The 17,801-nt window shown below is 50.2% G+C and overlaps 2 protein-coding genes across 3 annotated transcripts in view; one reads left to right on the top strand and one right to left on the bottom strand.

The window, feature by feature from the left end:
* Stra6 (signaling receptor and transporter of retinol STRA6) overlaps window positions 1-17,801 on the bottom strand; it is an 89,221-nt gene that overhangs the window by 29,602 nt on the left and 41,818 nt on the right. The window lies entirely within an intron of this gene.
* Ccdc33 (coiled-coil domain containing 33) overlaps window positions 5,144-17,801 on the top strand; it is a 96,672-nt gene continuing 84,014 nt past the window's right edge. The window contains 3 exon segments of the mRNA XM_057768685.1: window positions 5,144-5,453; window positions 6,295-6,681; window positions 6,740-6,798. Coding sequence (XP_057624668.1) covers window positions 5,144-5,453; window positions 6,295-6,681; window positions 6,740-6,798 — 756 coding nt within the window.

The raw sequence follows: 17,801 nt of genomic DNA, 5'->3' as shown, positions 1-17,801 counted from the left end.
CCACAGCTCCTACGCTGCCAAGGCCAGGGCCGGAAGATTGCAGGAGTGACTAGGGCACCCCTGGCTCGCTCAGTGTTGAGTGTGGGGCCTCAGAGACCTGATGGGGTCTGAGTGGGACAGGCTTACAAAGTACTACCCAGGAGAGAGTTTCCAGCGAGCCAGGCCCTCCATGAAGGTAAGGGACCATGCTCCTGTAATAACTGAGTTTCTGTCACCTATCAACTGAGTGATTATAAGTTCAAACCCTCCTGGCCCGGCCCTTAGTCTCTCAGTCTGTGATGTAGAGACAGACTGGTTGTCATGCAATCTTGTCACCTTATGAGCCTGTGACACTCAGACCTAAAGGGAACAGGGTGGGCTTGAGAAGGAGGGAGGTTTTGGAGGAGCTGGGAGAATGGGTTTGGGGTGATCTATGGATTCCACAGCCTGGGCATCAGGAAATCCGAGTCTACCCACCCCACCCACCTGTTCTCTCTGGCCTGTTTCCTCTGCTGGAAGGGTATGTGTGTCTCAGCCACAGGTCCCAGTAGCTTCCAGGGGACTCTCAGATGTCCCTGCTCTTGGTGAGAACTCGGCTGTATGCTAAGGCCAGAAGTGGGTGGGTGGAAAGGGAGTGGGAGGTAGGTGCCTAGTGATGGGGACCTAAGAGCCCTCAAGAGTCCTGGGGATACTGGCAGGCAGGCTGAAAAGAGTCACTGTGGGAAACAGGAAGAGGCATTCCGGGGTGGCTAATTACAGGCCCAGGCCCTTCAGACCCCAGCAGCCTCTAAGTGACCATTCTTTTGCAGAAGAAAGGGGAGTCCAGGGCCCCATTAAGGCTTTCATGGTGGGACTGCAGACTGTGTCTTGGCAGTCAGCCTTCGACTACTGGTTCCCTACACCTTCCTGCACACTCAAAGGGTACAGGCCCTGTCACCCAGCACAACCTCCCCTAAGGTTTGAGCCTTTTGAAAACCATTAAAGATGGGAGTTCAGACCTGTCTTTCTGTGCATGGTTGGACTCAGTTTCCCCAAGTGTAAAATGTGGATGCCATCTAGTCCTGACATGCTAAGATGCTACGACCATCTCTGAAGATCAGAGGCCAGAATTCTCCTGAAAACTTGAACATCAGGAGGTCTTGCCCCCGTCCTGCCGCGTAGTACATAGTCACGGCTTTCTGCCCTTCTGGGCACACCAGGCTCCTCATGGTGAGTAAAGTCCCTTCACCTCTTACAGATGGAAACCAGATGAAATAGCCACAAACAGAAGCTGAGTTGTGTTTAATTTCTCACTATCATATTTAATGTGTATGAGTGTATGTCTGCGCACTGAGTGTATGCAGAGCCCACAAAGGCCAGAAAAGAGTGTTGTATTTTCTGGGACAGGAGTTATAGAAGATTGTGTGCCACTATGTGGGTGCTGGGAATCAAGTCTGGGTCCTCTGGAAGTGCAGCTAGTGCTCTCAGCAGCTAAGCCATCTCTCCAGCCTGGCTAAGTTGTCTTTATCAATTAATCCACTCATTCATCCACTCCATGATGCCTTAATCACCTCCCGGGTCCCTATTACTGACCTGGGCACACAAACCATTGCGTGTTCCTCAAAGAAACATCAATAGAGGATGGGTAGGTCATGGGTAGCAACAGATCAGGAAAGGGTGCCGGGTAACCAAGGACAGCACCGCTGGACGGGCTGAAGGGAAAGTTTCCTCAGGCTGCAGGAGGAGCAGTCTTGCTTCAGAAGGACCTGGGCAGTGTGGGCCGAAGAACAACACCAGCAAAGGCAGGGGAGGGACAGTGCGCAGGTGCAGGATGGGCCTGGCCTGGTGCAACCTGAGCCTTCCCCAGGATGCTATCCTGCTCACAGAGAAGTGAGCCAGTCTGAAAGGACAGCATTGGGCTTCCTTCACAGGAGCACCTGGAGTGGGCCTGGCCAATGGGCATGCAGACCCAGGAGCAGAAGGCAAGGTTGCCAGGGAATGAAGGCTGCGGGAGGGAGCTGCTTTTTAATGGGGGACAGTCTCTGTCTTATGAGATAACGGGTTCTAGAATTTGATAACACAGCAAAGAGAATATACTCCTGAAATATACTTTTAAAAACACTGTCTATTTATATCTATCTATGTAATTTTAAAACATTTGCTTATGTTTCGTTGTTGCTTTTTTTCTTTATGTGGCCCAGGCTGACCTCAAACAGGATGTGTAGTCAAGAATGACCTTGAACTTCTGATCTTCCTGCCTCTACCTCCCACCACCCCCTGAGACAGGGTTTCTCTGTTTAGCAGCCCTGGGTATCCTGGAACTCATTCTGTAAACCAGGCTGACCTCGAACTCAGATTCACCTGCCTCTGCCTCCTGAGAGCTAGGATTAAAGGTGTGCACCTAGACCACCTGGCTGCCTCTACCTCTTGTATTACACTCATCTTTATGTGACGCTGAACTCAAACCCAAGGCTTTGGTGTGTGCCAGGCAAGAATCCTAGTGATTGAGCTTACATCCCCAGATCCGTGACTTTTATTGTTATTTACTTTAAAATTTTTTATTTCGTCTGCTTGTCTGTCTATTTATTGTGTGTGTGAGTGAACGTTTGTTCCACAGAGCTCGGACAGTTTTTTGGGAGTTGGTCTTTTCCACCATGTAGGTCTCAGGGGTCAAACTCAAATTGTCGTATTGGCAGCCAGTGCCTTTGCCCACTGAGCCATCCCGTCAGCCTAGTTTCTGTTTGTTTGTTCGAAGTACATGCACACCCCGTGTGTACACACACACACACACACACACACACACACACGCACGCACACACACGAGTGAGCCTACCCTGGAGGCAGAGTGGGAAAAGGATACTTGGAAAGGGACAGGATGCCAGGCAGTGGAGGGTCCTAAATGCATGCTAAAGCCAACAAGCCACCCCAGAGGCTGTGTGAACAGATGGAGGGGCAGCAGGGAGGATGGCAGTGCTGAAGAGACTGGGAGAACCGACTAGGAAGACACAATTACTCACACAAGCCCTGTCTGCCGGAGCAGGGGGCAGGGGTGCAGTGTGCTGAGGTCACAGAGTCTTGGGGCAGGCAAGATGGCCTCTCATCTTTGCTGACGCTGGGAGTGACTTCAGACATACAAGGGAAGAGAGCTGCTTGTATCAAACCATTACATTTTAGGACCGGCTTGGCAGAGACAAATTCAGCCTGCAGTCCATGAAGATTTTCAGGCAGCCTCTGCCTCCCACCATCTCCCCAAAACAGACGTTCTGTGCCCTTTTCCCTGTGTGACTGACAGAGTTCCCAACTGTTAGAGCTACAGGATTGCTCACCTACTCCACTGCTGCCCATCACACAGAAGGGGCACCAACATCCAGAGAGAAGGGATCTACTGAATGTCACCTACATGCTAGGTCACTGGAACTCTCCCTTGGTGTCTCCTTGGGGACAGTTGTAAAGGAAGCCAACAGATGCTGAGATCCTTAGCTGCACTTGCCTGCAGCAGTCTTCAGAACAGTGTCTTTTCCTTCAGGAAGTGACATCAGCTGACATGGCTAACTGCAGTGAACCGCTGTGAATGTAAACCGTGCTCATCATAAACATGCCCTACAGACTCAAAACTGTCCTTCTGTAGCTTCAGGAGACTGAATTTCCCCAGGAGAGGCATCGTATATGTAGCTAGACTGCACTCCTTGAGTCCAGACCTCAGTTCTCACCAGTCATTTGATCTGGGACAAGTGTCTGGACATTCTTTCAGTCTCATATTCTCCATCTAGAAAACAGGAAATAGTTGTCTCGCCTTATAGATCCACAAGAATGTCTAATGCCCAGAAACTGCTCAGTAGAAAATATCACTAATGGTAGTGATACTGATATTATTGGATAATGAGAATCCAACAATATTTGATAATTATATAATTATTCAGTATTAATCCAATAATAATATAATGACTGTGGTGGTGATAATGGTTTTGTTGATAGTGATGGTTGTGGTGGTGGTGAGGATGGTGGTGGTGAGGATGGTAGTGGTGATGGTTGTGGTGGTGGTGCTGATGGTTGTAGTGATGATAGTGGCAATAGTTGTGGTGATGATGGTGGTGGTGAGGGTAATGGTCATGGTGACAATGGTAAGATAGCGGTGATGGCAGTAAACTTAGTTTTTATTGAGGAGTGCTAGGATCCTCTGGCTGCAATTAAACCCAGGACCAGGAAGCAGAGATTCCTGACTGACCACCTTGGTGTGAGAGACCGAGTTCTCTCTGTAAAGTGAAGCCGTGTGTCTTGATTAAGTAAGCTGGCTGAGGAAATACATACTGATTAGACACATTCCCCTGCCCTGGAGGCCTCTCCCAACCCACTGAAATAGACACCCGAGAAATAGAAAGTTCTGAATACTGCGTGCCCGCGTTCCCCTCGTGTTTTATAGACTGCATTGAAAATATCATCTCTTTGCATACTAAGAACTTGAGGTTTTGTATGTGTGTGTATGTGTGCGTGCATACGCATGCAGGCGTACGTTTGTACATAGACTGTGTATAGGTGTAAGAGTGTATATGTTTATGAGCACACATGTACATACAGGCACACATATAGAAGCCAGCCATAAATCTTGGGCATTACTCCTCAGGAACCTTTTACTTTTTTGAGACAGGAGCTCACTGATTCTTCTAGAGTGACAAGCCGGCTCCAGGAATCTACCTAACTAGGCTTCCCAGTGCTGAGATGATAAACATGAGCCTCCATTCCCAGCTTACATGGGTTCTGGGAATCAAACCTACGTTCTCATGCATGTACAGAAAGTAATTAACTGACTGAGCTAGCCCTGGTCATTGTTTCCATAATTCGTGTTTATCATTGTCTTCTCTACCTACTGCCTTCACTAGAAGACAGGTTTCGGGGGGAGGGGGGTCAGGAATGTGTGTTTAGTTCACTGCTATGTTCAAAATGCCGAAAACAGCACCTCACATACAGTAGGCTCTCAATAACTATTTGCTGGAAGATCAAACACTGAATAGGAAGAATGAATTGCTGCTTTTGTTCCCCAGTTCAGACTCTGTTTCCTGGCTTGTTGCCTGGATCCTTCTCAAACAAACAGAGAAGGGTGAGGTGTGGCCCCAAATGCCCAATCTGTCTGTTCCAGACTGGGATGGAACCGTGAGCAGGAGAGGACAGAGCTCGGCCTGGAGAAGCCATGGCCTTCAGAGGTTCTGATCGCCATCTGTCTGCATCCCTGCTGAGCCCAAGGCTAAAGGCAGAAGAGATGACACTGGACCTGGAGTTTGAGATCTTGAGCGTGGGATTTAATGAGGAGGGCAGATATGCCCTGAGGCTGTCAGCTGAGAATCCACTGCAGGCAGGCTCTGGGGCTGGAGTGCAGTTGCAAGTCAATGATGGGGACCCCATCCCAGCCTGCTCTGCTGTCACTGAGGTCATTGAGCAGCAGGATCCTGAGCAGACCCTCACCATCACCAGGAATAAATTTGTCTTTACTTTGCCCAAAGGTACAAAGAGGAATCGGGGTTGGGGGAAGGAGGGTCCTTGGGACTTCTGCCCTAGACCTCATCAGAGCCCTGAGAACTCAAAGGGAGCTGGGAGAGCCATGGGCAGAGTTCTAGACAGACGTCCAAGCTCTGCCTATGTGACTGTGTGACCTTGGACAAATGCTGGCCCTGTAAAAGTCCCTGCTTCCTTCAGCGTAACATGGGGGTGCTGACACTGTTCTCACAGGGAGTAGGGGTGAAGAAGAACTAAAGGGGATGTATGAATTCGAAAGAAGCAAGCCCAAAGCATGTTTAGAACCAGTCATAAGCAGTGAACATTATATAGAATAATGGTAGAAGTCCCCTAAGCTCCCGCTGATTATAGGAATGGAGAATGGACAGACCTGGATGGATAGGAGACCCTGGTCTTGCCTTCTGGGGCCTTCCAGACTGGGTGCAAAGAGGCAAAAATCTTAAGTCAAAAATAGCTAAGTGATTTTGAAGATCCAGGCTTAGAATGAGAGGTATCCAGGTAGGCTTCCTGGTGGAAGTAGAAGGCTCTGGTTGGCTAGAAATCAGGCACCAGGCAAACTCTTCCCTGGTCCCGAGTGGTGTCAGGACCCAGAATGATTCCCACAGGTGTAAGCCTTTCCTTCCTCACTCTGGTGGGCTCACACGAGGCATGGGAAAAGGGAAGGAGTCTTGGGTGAAGCCTGAGAGTGGTTGCCCACAAGAGAAATCTTAGCCAAGCACACTTGGGTTCGGCTCAAAATTTGCCCCAGGGCCCTAGATGTCCTTCTTTCTCCCTGGCAGAAGGACAGAGACCCCGGAGACCATATCCGACCCCATGTTCTCCACCCAGGATTCTGCAAGAATGATGGGCAGAATGACGCATATCTACGCGTAGAGGCATTGAGGCTGGATGGACCCTCAGGACAGGTGGCCCGGAGGGTGGGTGAGGCTATCTTCCCAATCTACCCACGACCAGATGAGCCCCGAATGAACCTCACAGCCCAGGAGCATGAGGACCTGTACCGCTACTGTGGCAACCTGCCTCTTCTCCGAGCTAGCGAGGACTCCACAGCCCGCCACTGTGGAGGCCTGACCTACAGTGTCGCCTTCCATGCTCACCGAGCCCCTAGGTCCTCTGTCTCAAGCTGCCTCGTGGAGCCCAGCCAGCCAGAACTACAGGTGGGTACACACCTGCTCAGGACACAGCTGTCTACAGCCATATAGTCCCCGACCTCAATCTCCTACATCCTCAGCAGACTTCCATGGAGGTTGTGAGTGACAAGGCTCATCCAGCTCCAATAGTGACCAGGAAGGGCTTAGCTGGGAACCAGGACCCTGGCGGCATCAGGCTCAGGCAAGGGGTGATAGCCCTTTTGTGGAAGGTCTCCCACTGTGGCCATGTTCTGCGTCCAGGTGTCATGCCCAGTAGAGAATCCACAGAGCAAGCAGGGGTTCATTTCACAGGTGGAGAAAACACACCCAGGATTCTGGATTCCACTAAATTATTGGGAATCTCAGAATGCAGTAGCAGGTGGCATCCAAGGCTTGGTCAGCCCCTAAGCACAGTGTGTCACTAGATACAATATGGTGACTACAATATGGGTGCTGCCCGTGGTGCTCAAGGCTGGCAGGACCGCTCTGAAGAGGAAGTGTGGGGCCGGGAAAGGCATTCTCGGGTGTGTCCTTTGGGAGGAGTCTGTTCCTTCTCCTCATGTATCTATTTACTCCTCCACCCCATATTTGGCTGTGTTGGATCCACACAAGGTGGGTGAGGTGTAGGGGTGGCAATTTGAGGCTTAGGGGAGAAGGTTCCAGGATAAGCTAGCAAAGAGAAAGGCATGGTTCAGCTGGCAGAGGGACTAACTGAAGATACTCCAAGGCATAGTCCTCCTGCTCTCTCTCCCTCTGTCTGTGTGTCTGTCTGTCTCTGCCTCTATGTGTATCTCTTTCTCTGTCTTGCTCCCCTCTCTCTCTTGTGTACAATCTAGGCTGGCACTGAGTAGGCCCAGGAGGTTGTGGAGAAGCCCAGTGGGGGCAGATGTGGGAGGACCTGAAACTCAGAGAGCCGAGGTGTGTATTCAATTCTGAAGGCAAAAAGGGGGGACACAGGAGGGGGGTCTGTAAAGAGGGGAGTTTAGGTAAAATAAGCAGGAAGCATGTGACAGGGACCCAGGAGCAGCTGCCCTTGCCCAGGCCTCCCTGGCCTACTAACGTGGCCCACTCTAATTTCTGTCCATTCATTTCTGAATCAATTAACAGACCTTCCCGACCCTGTCTGTGCTCAGCTCCATTCTGTTCCATTGAGAAATGAGATGGGTAGCCGAGGTGAGTCTGAAAGCTTCCTGTGTCCAGGGCCTGGGGCCCTGCCCCTCTGTCTACCGCTATTATCTAGGGAGGAGGCTCAGAACCCTGGAACAAGCTGTCCCTGCTCTTTGTCCTGGACAGCCTGAGCCGCTTGGACACGGCATTCACTACGCTGTGAAATGGGGGTGAAAGAGGTTGGGACTACTGGGGGAGGGGATGGCTAGATGGCTGCCTCGACCTCGGCAGCTCTAATTTCTGTTATTTAAAGCCATCATCTCTGCACCACACTCCCTCTTAAAGTGTCAGATGTCTGCTTCTACCAAGACAAGAAAATAGCTTTCAAGGGAGAGGAAAATCGCTCCCCTTAGGTGGGGGTGGGGGGTCAGCAATCACAGCCCTGATGACAGTGCTGGAGCCCACAGACAATGGAGGGTTCCTCATGAACCGTACAGGCTTGTAGTTAGACAGACTCGGCCCAGCAGCTCAGCCTACGGAAGGCAGGCTCCTGTCCCTGTTGTCACTTGGTGGCCAGAGGGGCTCAGTATTTCTTTGGACCCGAGGGCTAGAGCCATAGGGATCCTTATGGTCGTGATGCCTCCCTGCCCTGTGAAGAGGGGCAAGGACACCAGATAAGAGGATTTCTTAAGGAAGCGGGGGACTTTACCAGGGAGAGGGAGGCTTCCCTTGGCTTTCTGGTTGACAGTCCAGGGAACTGGAGAGACGTGGGCGAAATAGAAGGAGAAATAGAAGGGGCAACAGAGAATTTCATTTGGGGGTTCCAGAGCAACTTCAGCAAAATTCAGTTCAGGTCCAGGAACAGATTTCTGGGCGCCAGAAACAGAAGCTTCAGTTCAAAACCATTTCCTCCAGGAAGTTTTCCCAGCATGGATGTCATTGCTTCCAAACTATTCTCAGTCCTGTTGGGACCAGGTGTCTCAACAATCAATTTAATTTAGAACTCTACTTTTATGAGTGTGTGAGGTTTCTTTTTCTTTACATAGTGTGTGCCATTTTTTCCAAGACACAACAGACAAAGGTCATGGGGTGGGGGCAATAGAACAATGGGACGAAGTTGCAGGCTGACATCTGACTGGGTAGCAATGACAGGCAGGACTCAGTGTGTGACCAAGACCAGGGCTCAGTGTGAATGTCTGCTGACTGAGTCTGAATCCTTTTGCATCCTGGCCATGGCACACCAGTGCTTGGTTCTAACAGGCTGCACCAAATACAGTTGCTCTGAGCTAATATTTTCCCGGAGGTGGGGGCGGTTAGCAGGAGCTGTTCCCATGAATATTTCTAATGGACAGTCAGAGACTCAGGATGGAGGTCCTTCAGGGCTGTCCTAACTCACAAAGAAGGACCCTAGGAGCATACAGGCAGAAGAAGCTACCTCAGGTTCCCTGCAGCCATTGGCTGTCACCCTTCCCGGACACAGGGGCATCCTTAGATGCCTGCCCACACCTAGTACTACATCTGGTACTATCACTGGGGCAGTGATGTTTCTCATCCTTTCTGGAGGTAGGTGGCCTACACAGTGCTAGGCACTGGGGACTCTAAGGGGGGGGAGGGGTAAAAAGTGCAGGCAAGTCTGAGCTCCAACCAACTCCCCAAAATTATGCCTCTCAGAGGGTAGAAAAGGAAAGGGACTTCCCTTCCCTCAAAGACCATCACATCCTGAAAGTTCAGGGGCATCTTCCCACAGGCAGGGCTGTTGAAGAGGGAAACTTAAGAGCTGGAGATTCCCAGGGATGGAGTTTCTGGAAACATGAGTTTATTTCCTTGCTGGTAGCTCTGGGGGCCACCTTGGGGATGCCTGCCATTGAAAACCCCAATTTCCTCCTGCAAGGCCCTGTGGTTCCGGAGGAGGAGGGAGGAGGGTGTGGTGGGGGCCCTCACCGCAGTTGCGGCTCCCAGACAATTGCAGTTTTGTCCGTGGAAATGATTCTGTTTCCCTGGAGACTTTTAAAAGACTCTTTCAATTTTTTTTTATTTCTTCCATTTAAAACACCTTTTTATTTTATTATTATTATTATTTTGCCCCGGAGGAACAGAGAAAGGAAGAAAGAAGAAAACTAATAAAGCAATCACCAAATGCTGAACACCTGGCTGTAAGCCTGTAGCTTCTGACCGTGACTTCAACACTAACAAGCTGGGGGCTTTTGTTAAGGGGAAGTGGAGGAGAACCGAGCAGCCAGCAGAGTGGCTTGCCTAACCTCACCTCTACCCTCGGTCCCCACACCTAGGTGGGGCCGCCTTTTCTTTCCCTTTGTTCCCTCCCTCTCCTCGCCCCCTCCCCCATTCAGCCTGCCTGTTCCTAGTCCTGATTCTGGCTTAGAGCTGCAGGCCAACACTTTTGCTACCCCAGGAGCCCTCCAGCTTCAGGCCAGAGCCTTGCCACTCTTCGCTCTCTCTCTCCGAGCCGCTTTTAAATTCATTATGCCTTTTATTGCTGGCTATTGCATGTGCTTTTCCCATTGCCCTGGAGACTGGAGTGGTTCAAGCGGGAGAGGCACGCGATGTGGATTTCATTAACTCCACTCTTTACTGCCCATTCACTCTCAGGGGGCTGGCCTGGAAGGGTGGGGAGGGAGACCTGGGCACCTCCTTGTTCGCGCCCCTGTCCTGTCCCTCAGTGCCAGCCCACTTTCCTAGTCTTTCAAAGCTTCCACCAGGCCACACTCCTGGTAGAGAGGAGTGCTGTGGCCCATTTCACAGGTCTGTGAAAACAATGCTGAGACCACAAAAAGAGCAAGAGGAGGTCCAGCAGAAGAGAGCAGGTTAGAACTGGACTGCCAGTCCCTTGTCTGGCTGTTGCGGCTGCCCTGGACTAGGATCCCAAAGTCGGCCCTTCTCTGCCTCTTCTGCCTCCATCAAATCTGCGGGCTGCAGCAAGGCGGCTCTTCCTTGCAAATGAGGCAGTTTTATGGGCTTTAGAAAAACACTCCAATTGTTCCCTCAATTACCCTGGAGCAGATTGAATATATTAATCTCTCTCTTAACTCGAGTTAGAGACTCAGCTGCCACCCCTCCCCCCCGCAACCACCAGCGTCCTTCGGCAGGCACGAGCCAGGGATTGACTCCCAGCCCCCACCTTCCTGGGCCTGGGGCCCCAAGCAGGTCAGTTTTGGTCCTGACAAATGCTTCTCTCTCTCTCTCTCTCTCTCTCTCTCTCTCTCTCTCTCTCTCTCTCTCTCACACACACACACACACACACACACACACACACACACACACACGAAACCGTTTTCATTGATTTTTTTTTTCTCCTCTGCCATTATTTGAAAGCGCTTTTTTCTTAAGTAAACGTGATCATGGGACTTCCACCCTCCCACCCATCTTACCACGTAGGGACTGGGCGGGGTCTGAGGCGCTCCCCTCCAGCTCCCTTGACAAGTGCCTCCAGCTTAAACACACTCTGCCCCAGGCAGCTGAGACCTGCTAAAAGCTACCTGAGGTTTCCCTTTGTAGCTCGATTTTCTTTTATTTCCGAGGAACAAAGACACTGTCAAGGCGTGCTCAGAGAGTGCTGTCACCCACACAGGGAGGGGTGTAGCCTGTCACTATGGTAGTGAGCTGAGGCTGGCAGAGGAGCAGTGTAGCCAGTCCTGGACTTGGGGAGGATGGGGCAGAAAGCACCTCCAATCCCTCCCCCAACACACACACACACACACACACACACACACACACACGCACACACACACAAGCGGAGGAGCCAGTGTCTGACTCTTCCCATAACGGCTGGCCACCTGCAATGAAATACTTCCTATTCAAAGAATCCTCTAGGGAGGACCCAGGGGTCCCACCCAGAGTGCTTATCCCGGATGAGACTCAAAGACACATCAGTTGTAGGGGTCCCTGTATTTATGTCCCCACACAAGCCTGTGCCTCTGCCTCCACCCTGCCTGATCATCAAGCTGTCTCTGTAGGCCTGGAGTCCTGTCATGGAGGCCCCCATCTATCAGGTGAGTGGACAGAGCAGTCAGTTTTCCATGACAGGAAGGCACATGGGTCAGGATGACCTGGTTTATCTGGCAGCATCTTGACCTTGTACAAGTTACAGGACTTTCTCAGTCTCCACTTCCCCACCTGTGAAATGGGTGCAAACAACTGCTCTGTCTGCTATTTCTGGGAAGCTGTAAGTGATACTGAAGTAGCATACAAATCCAGTATGCCCCGCAGAGGCGTTTTAATGAGAACTTGCTGTTCCACTAAGGAGCTCGCGGGGAGATCTGGGTTGAACAAGGCAGATAGTACAGGCTTCCATTTCCACACCTAGAAAACAAGGCAACTCCTTCTAGCCAGGTCAATCTCCCCAAAGAAGGGTGCTATGGACTTGTGAGTCTCACAATTCCTGGGTCAGAAACAAGACTGCAGGGTGGGGAGGGCCAGTCTGGGTGCTAGTCTGGGAACTAGCTCCCTTAGCAGATTGTTGTGAGGGAACAGAGCAGAGCAGATGGCTCTGCTGGCCCGCCTCCTCGCAGCCTCTCCCCTCTCCCACCAGCAAGGACTGGTGCTGACTCACACCTCCTGGATGCCAGAGAGAGAGAGAGAGAGAGAGAGAGAGAGAGAGAGAGAGAGAGGAGTTGGGGGAGATAGAGAGGAAGGGGGTACCTGCTTCTGAACTCCTCTTAGGCAGCGACTCTAGGGAAGTGTGGGCCCGCCTCTCATCTCCCCCAGTCACCTTCACAGATCTTTAGGCTCACAGGAACACACATACATGCACGTAGTGTTTACATGTATGCAAAAACACACCTCATCTCTTACAGAGACAAGTTTACAAGAAGCACATACATGGAAAGCCTACACACATACACACACATGCCTCCACATCTAGACCCACACCTCCTGGCCTCATCTCTGTACAAATCCCCCAAACACAATCCCTCCCCAGTGACTAAGAGACTTGGGGGCATGACATGTGTGATGTATGAGGTGAGATTAGAGCACTGTGTGAAACTGGTATTTAATACGACTCTGACAGATATGGGGGCAGGCAACAAGGAAAGCTCATAGCCTGGTTGCATTGGACTCAGTGAGGGTTGGCCTCTCAGGCAGGGGTCAGCACAGCCACCCTCAGCCTGGGTGGAGTTTGCAAAGTCTCAGGGCCAATAGAGGCCCCGGCCAGCAGAGAACAGTCCCTTTCCAGGATAAATGGAGCATGCATATGGGTGCCCCTCCTCCATTTGGCTTCTACAGCCTGCCTTGGGTTACTGTGGTCCAACCTCATTTGACATAAGGAGGTATTCACTCATCCACCCACCCATACATCTATCCATCTATCCATCCGTCCACCCATCCATCCATCCATTCTTTCCTTCTCCCAAGGAGCAGACTAAGTTATAACTCAGAAGGAGGACCACTGACCTCCTTGGGCCTCGTAATCCTCACTGAACAATGGGTACTGCGGTACCTGTCGATGAGGAGGGTGTGTGGCTTGCACAGTGGAAAGCCCTCCTTACAGACATCAGGGAGGGGAGATGGTTGAGCCTTGCCTCAAGGACAGATAGGGCAGAAGAAAGAGGGTTCTAATTGAATGCTCAGAAAAAGCACAATGTAGAGGCAGGATATGGAGCTGGGCAAGGGATTAGCTAGTAGGGAGAAATCAGGAAACAGAACTACAGGGATGCTAAAGGGATGAAGAGGAGGCAGCATCTCCATGGGCTCTGGGATTTCTGTCTTGGCGGCTACTCTGAGACAAACTGACAAAGGCAGAACTCATACCTCACTGGGATCCACCAAGCCCATTAGAGCAATGGTTCTCAACCTTCCTCATGCTGTGACCGTTTAATACAGTTTTTCATGTAGTAGGTGACCCCAACCATAAAATTATTTTGTTGCTACTTCATAACTATAATTTTGCTGTTATGAATCATAATGTGAATATCTGGTGTGCAGGATATCTGATACATGACCCCTGATAAAGTGTTCAATCCAAGGGGTTGCGACCCACAGATTGAGAACCCCTGCGTTAGGGCATCACCTTGGTCTTAGAAAGTGGGTAGGATGACCTTGACAGCATTCACTTTCTGTAGAGGGGAGCTAAGCCTGGGAGGAGGCAAGGTCCTGCAGAGTCAGCAGCAAAGGCCAAGCTGGAATCCTGCTCTCCACAGCATGTTCCAGACTTTCTGCTCTAGCAGTTAGCACAAGGGTAGGGGTGAGGTGATGACCAGCTACACCCCTGCCCAGGCAGACTCACAATTTGCAAGCTCTTCCTCAGTCCTCTAGAAGGGGGCCCTAATGTTTCACTTTCTTGGCCCCTGGGACAGGATCATGAGGAAGTAGTTTGTTCCTAATGGCATCATATGATATGATATGATATGATATGATATGATATGATATGATATGATATATGATACTATACGATATATCATACCAAAAGCAGCTAAAACAGGTTACCCAGTGTTCAGCTGACCCCCACAGTGAGGGGCATGAAGTGGTTTGAGAACAAGGCTGGAGTGAAGTTGGGGTTGTCAGTATGCAGAGTTCAGGACCAACCTTGGGGCTCACTAGAACTGGCTCAATGAGACTTAGTAGAAACGTGCATAAAAATTCCCAGCACATGACTATGCCCTCCGATATGCTGCCTGAAGAACGTTGGTGTGTTTACACCAACAATGTGCCACTGCCAGACTTTAGAGTCAGGCTTGAGTTCCGATTCACTGCCCTCTACTGTTCCTAGAGAGTTATGCCACTTCCTGTTTCCTCATTCGTAGAAGGGCCACAATGACTCCCTCACAAGATAGTTGTGAAGATCAAGTGACATGCTGGCTTCCCTGCAGTCCAGGAAGGCTTCTTGGAGTAGACAGGAGCCCCTAAACTCCTCAAAAAATAGACAATTTGGAAGGTCCCCTGGATTCAGCCCTGAAGGCTGCCACCTACAGGAGGAAAGCTTTGTCGATCCCTGATTCTGAGCCAGGTCTGGCCTCTCGGAACTCTCAGGAAGACAAGAGCAGCATAGTGAGATTACAAAGCTATCTGTTACAGGGGGGACACAAACTGGCTCCCTCTGGGAAGGCTAAAGAAACATAAGAGAGGGGCTGGAGAGATGGCTCAGTGGTTAAGAGCATTGCCTGCCCTTCCAAAGGTCCTGAGTTCAATTCCCGGCAACCACATGGTGGCTCACAACCATCTGTAATGAGGTCTGGTGCCCTCTTCTGGCCTGCAGACATACACACAGACAGAATATTGTATACATAATAAATAAATAAATATAAAAAAAAAAGAAACATAAGAGAAGATGATACTGTTGCCCTTGGTGTCCTGAGACTGGCTCCAAGGACCCCTCAAAAGCCCAAATCTGTAGATGCCCCACCAAGTTCTTTATATAAAACGGCATAGTGTTTGCCTAGAACCTATACAATCTTTCTATGATGATGATGATGATGATGATGATGATGATGATGAGATAAGGTCTTACTAAACATCCCAGACTGGCCTCAACCTTGTGATCCTCCTGTCTCCGCCTCCTAATTGTTTGGGTTACAGGAGTATATAGCTGTACTTGGTTTTCTCCTCTATACTTTAATTCATCTCTAGATTTCCTATAGTACTTAACGCAATGCAGGTACAATGTAGAGAGTTGTACTGTGTCGTTTGGAGACTCAAAACGTCTATACATCCAGTTCAGATGCAGCTTTCTTGTATTGTTCTCAAGGAGCCAGAGATCAAAATCAGTCCTCAAGTATACCAAGCATACCAACCCTAGAAACTCTTTTTCCCCAAAGGTATTGAATATATTTTAAAATATATTTAATTAAATAATATACATTTAATGTATTTTTAATCCAAGGTTAATTGAATCAGTGTACATAGAACTCATACATGTGGAGGCAGACTGCTCGGAAAGAGGTCAGTAAAGCAGGAAAGGAGGTAATGAAAGTTCTAGTTCTGCCGGCCTTCAGCTGTGGGACTTCACCTGTGCAGCAGCCCCATTTCCAGGCCATAAGGACTGGGGAAAGACATCCTGACAGACCAGCTGTGAAGCACACAGAAGCACACAGCAAGAGCTCAGGAAGCTAGGATCCTCCTGAGACAAGGCTGGAGGCTATAGCCTAGGCAGAGGTCGGAGGGGGGGGGGCTTGGGAGATAGTGGTTTCTCTGGGGGACTAGGAGACTACTGGGGAGGTGGTAAGCTGGGGGCAATGAGGGCCTGGTCATGGCGTCCCCCCTTCCCCCATCAGAAAGCTGCCGCAAGTCATTGCAGGCAGAATGGTGCTAAGACTCTCGGGTGAGCATGGCGAGCGCGGATATTATTTTAATCTTCCTCTTAGAACATAATTGCTTTCTGTCTCCTGGTGTTCCTGAAGAGACTTCCCTCCCAGAGAGATGGCTTTCTAGGCTCCTCTCTCTGCCAGGAGACAAGACAGCTGGGCCAGCCCCATGCTGCATTAACACACTGCAAATGTGATTTCATGGCTTCAAATGAGATTAGGGCCAAAGGCTCTGCTCTCTAGTGGAGGCAGCAGACAACGTGGGCAGGAGTAGCCAGTGCTGAGCTGGAGGTCCGAGAGAGAGAGAGCCAGTCCAGGACCAGGCTGCCTGACTGAGCAGCTCCCTATAACTGGAGCTCCTCAGACCTTCTGTTTTCATCCTTACTGCAGTACCAGCCTTAAAATTGTCCTGCGGTGGGTACTCTGCGCTTTAACGCCCCACTATTTCCAGGTCACCTATATTTCAGTACTTATATTCAGCACTTCAGTAAGGGAGGATGAACACAAAATCTTCAGCCTGGCTTCAATATTCTCAACCTCCTCCCCCCCTTTCTCCTTTTCCTTTCCCTCCTCCCCTTCCTTTTCCTCCTCCTCCTCTTAACATGGAACTCAGCCTAGGCTTAAGCATGCCGTATAGCCAAGGATGACTTTGAACTTCTTATCCTCCTTGGCTCTACCTCCTATGTGCTGGGATTACAGTCATGTGCCGCCATGCCCGGTTTTATGTGGTGCTGGGGACAGCATTGTAAATGCTAAGTGAACACTCTACCAATTGAGCCCTAATTCCCTTGTGTTTAAAATGAGAACTACAGAACAGGCATGGCAGCACACACCTGTAATCCCAGCACTCAGAGAGCAAAGGCAATAGAAGCACCACAAGTTCAAGGCCAGCCTGGACTATATAGGGAGTTCTAGGCCAGCCAGGGCTACATAGCAAAGACTTGTCTCAAAACAACAGTAAACGAATAGGAACTATAGAGAGGATTAATCTATACAAAGTGCATAGAACTATTCTGTGACCTTCTAGGTATCCACTAAATGGTAGTCATTTTTCTGAGATTTGCAGATGCTATCTATCCACTCCTGTGGGGAGAGAGGCACCAAAGGGTACCACACTAGAGAAACAGACATCACTCTCCCAGGCTAACGCAGAAGAAGGGAGAAAAGTCTTCAATGCTGATGTCACTCCTCACTCACCAAGCACCTACCCAATACAAACTTTGTGCTGTGCTGTCCCACGAGAGTAACTTCCCCAGGCCAAACCCTGTCCTAAGGAAGTAGATTGTGGGTCATGAGCTCTGGCCAGGCATGTTTATGGGTTGCGGGTCTGATATAATTATGTGGGAAAGGGAGTGGGGTCAGGTTTCAGGGAAGAATTGGTGGTGATAACTGTCTGCGACTTCAGCTGGGGAAGGACTACCAGACAGACAGAGAAGTATATATATATATTCCCCAAGGCTGTAGAGACTATTGCCTGCTCAGGGGTGGCTGGAGCATAGGTATGAAATAGGGCTGGATGGAGGAGAGGAGGACATTCTCGGGGCGTACAGGCCAGACTGGTGGAAGAGGTGAGGCTGAACGGACACAGAAACATGCTGAAGACTGGCCAACACACAGCCTTCTGCTGATCAGACGCCCCCACCTTGGCCGGGCACCTGCCACCTCTGCCCCTTCCTAATGGAAGGCAATAGTGGGTAGCTTCCTCGCTTACCCTTTATTCAATCGCTTGTTAACGAGTTATCGATTCTCTTCAAAGAAAAATGTTCAAAAGCCACGCTGCATCTTTAGCAAAGTGATTTATGAGTTGGCAGTGGGACCTGAGCTGCCTTAGATGGGCGGGCGC

The sequence above is a fragment of the Chionomys nivalis genome, chromosome 4, assembly GCF_950005125.1.
Source record: "Chionomys nivalis chromosome 4, mChiNiv1.1, whole genome shotgun sequence".
NCBI classification, from domain to species: domain Eukaryota; kingdom Metazoa; phylum Chordata; class Mammalia; order Rodentia; family Cricetidae; genus Chionomys; species Chionomys nivalis.
This window is presented reverse-complemented; position numbering and strand designations above follow the sequence as displayed.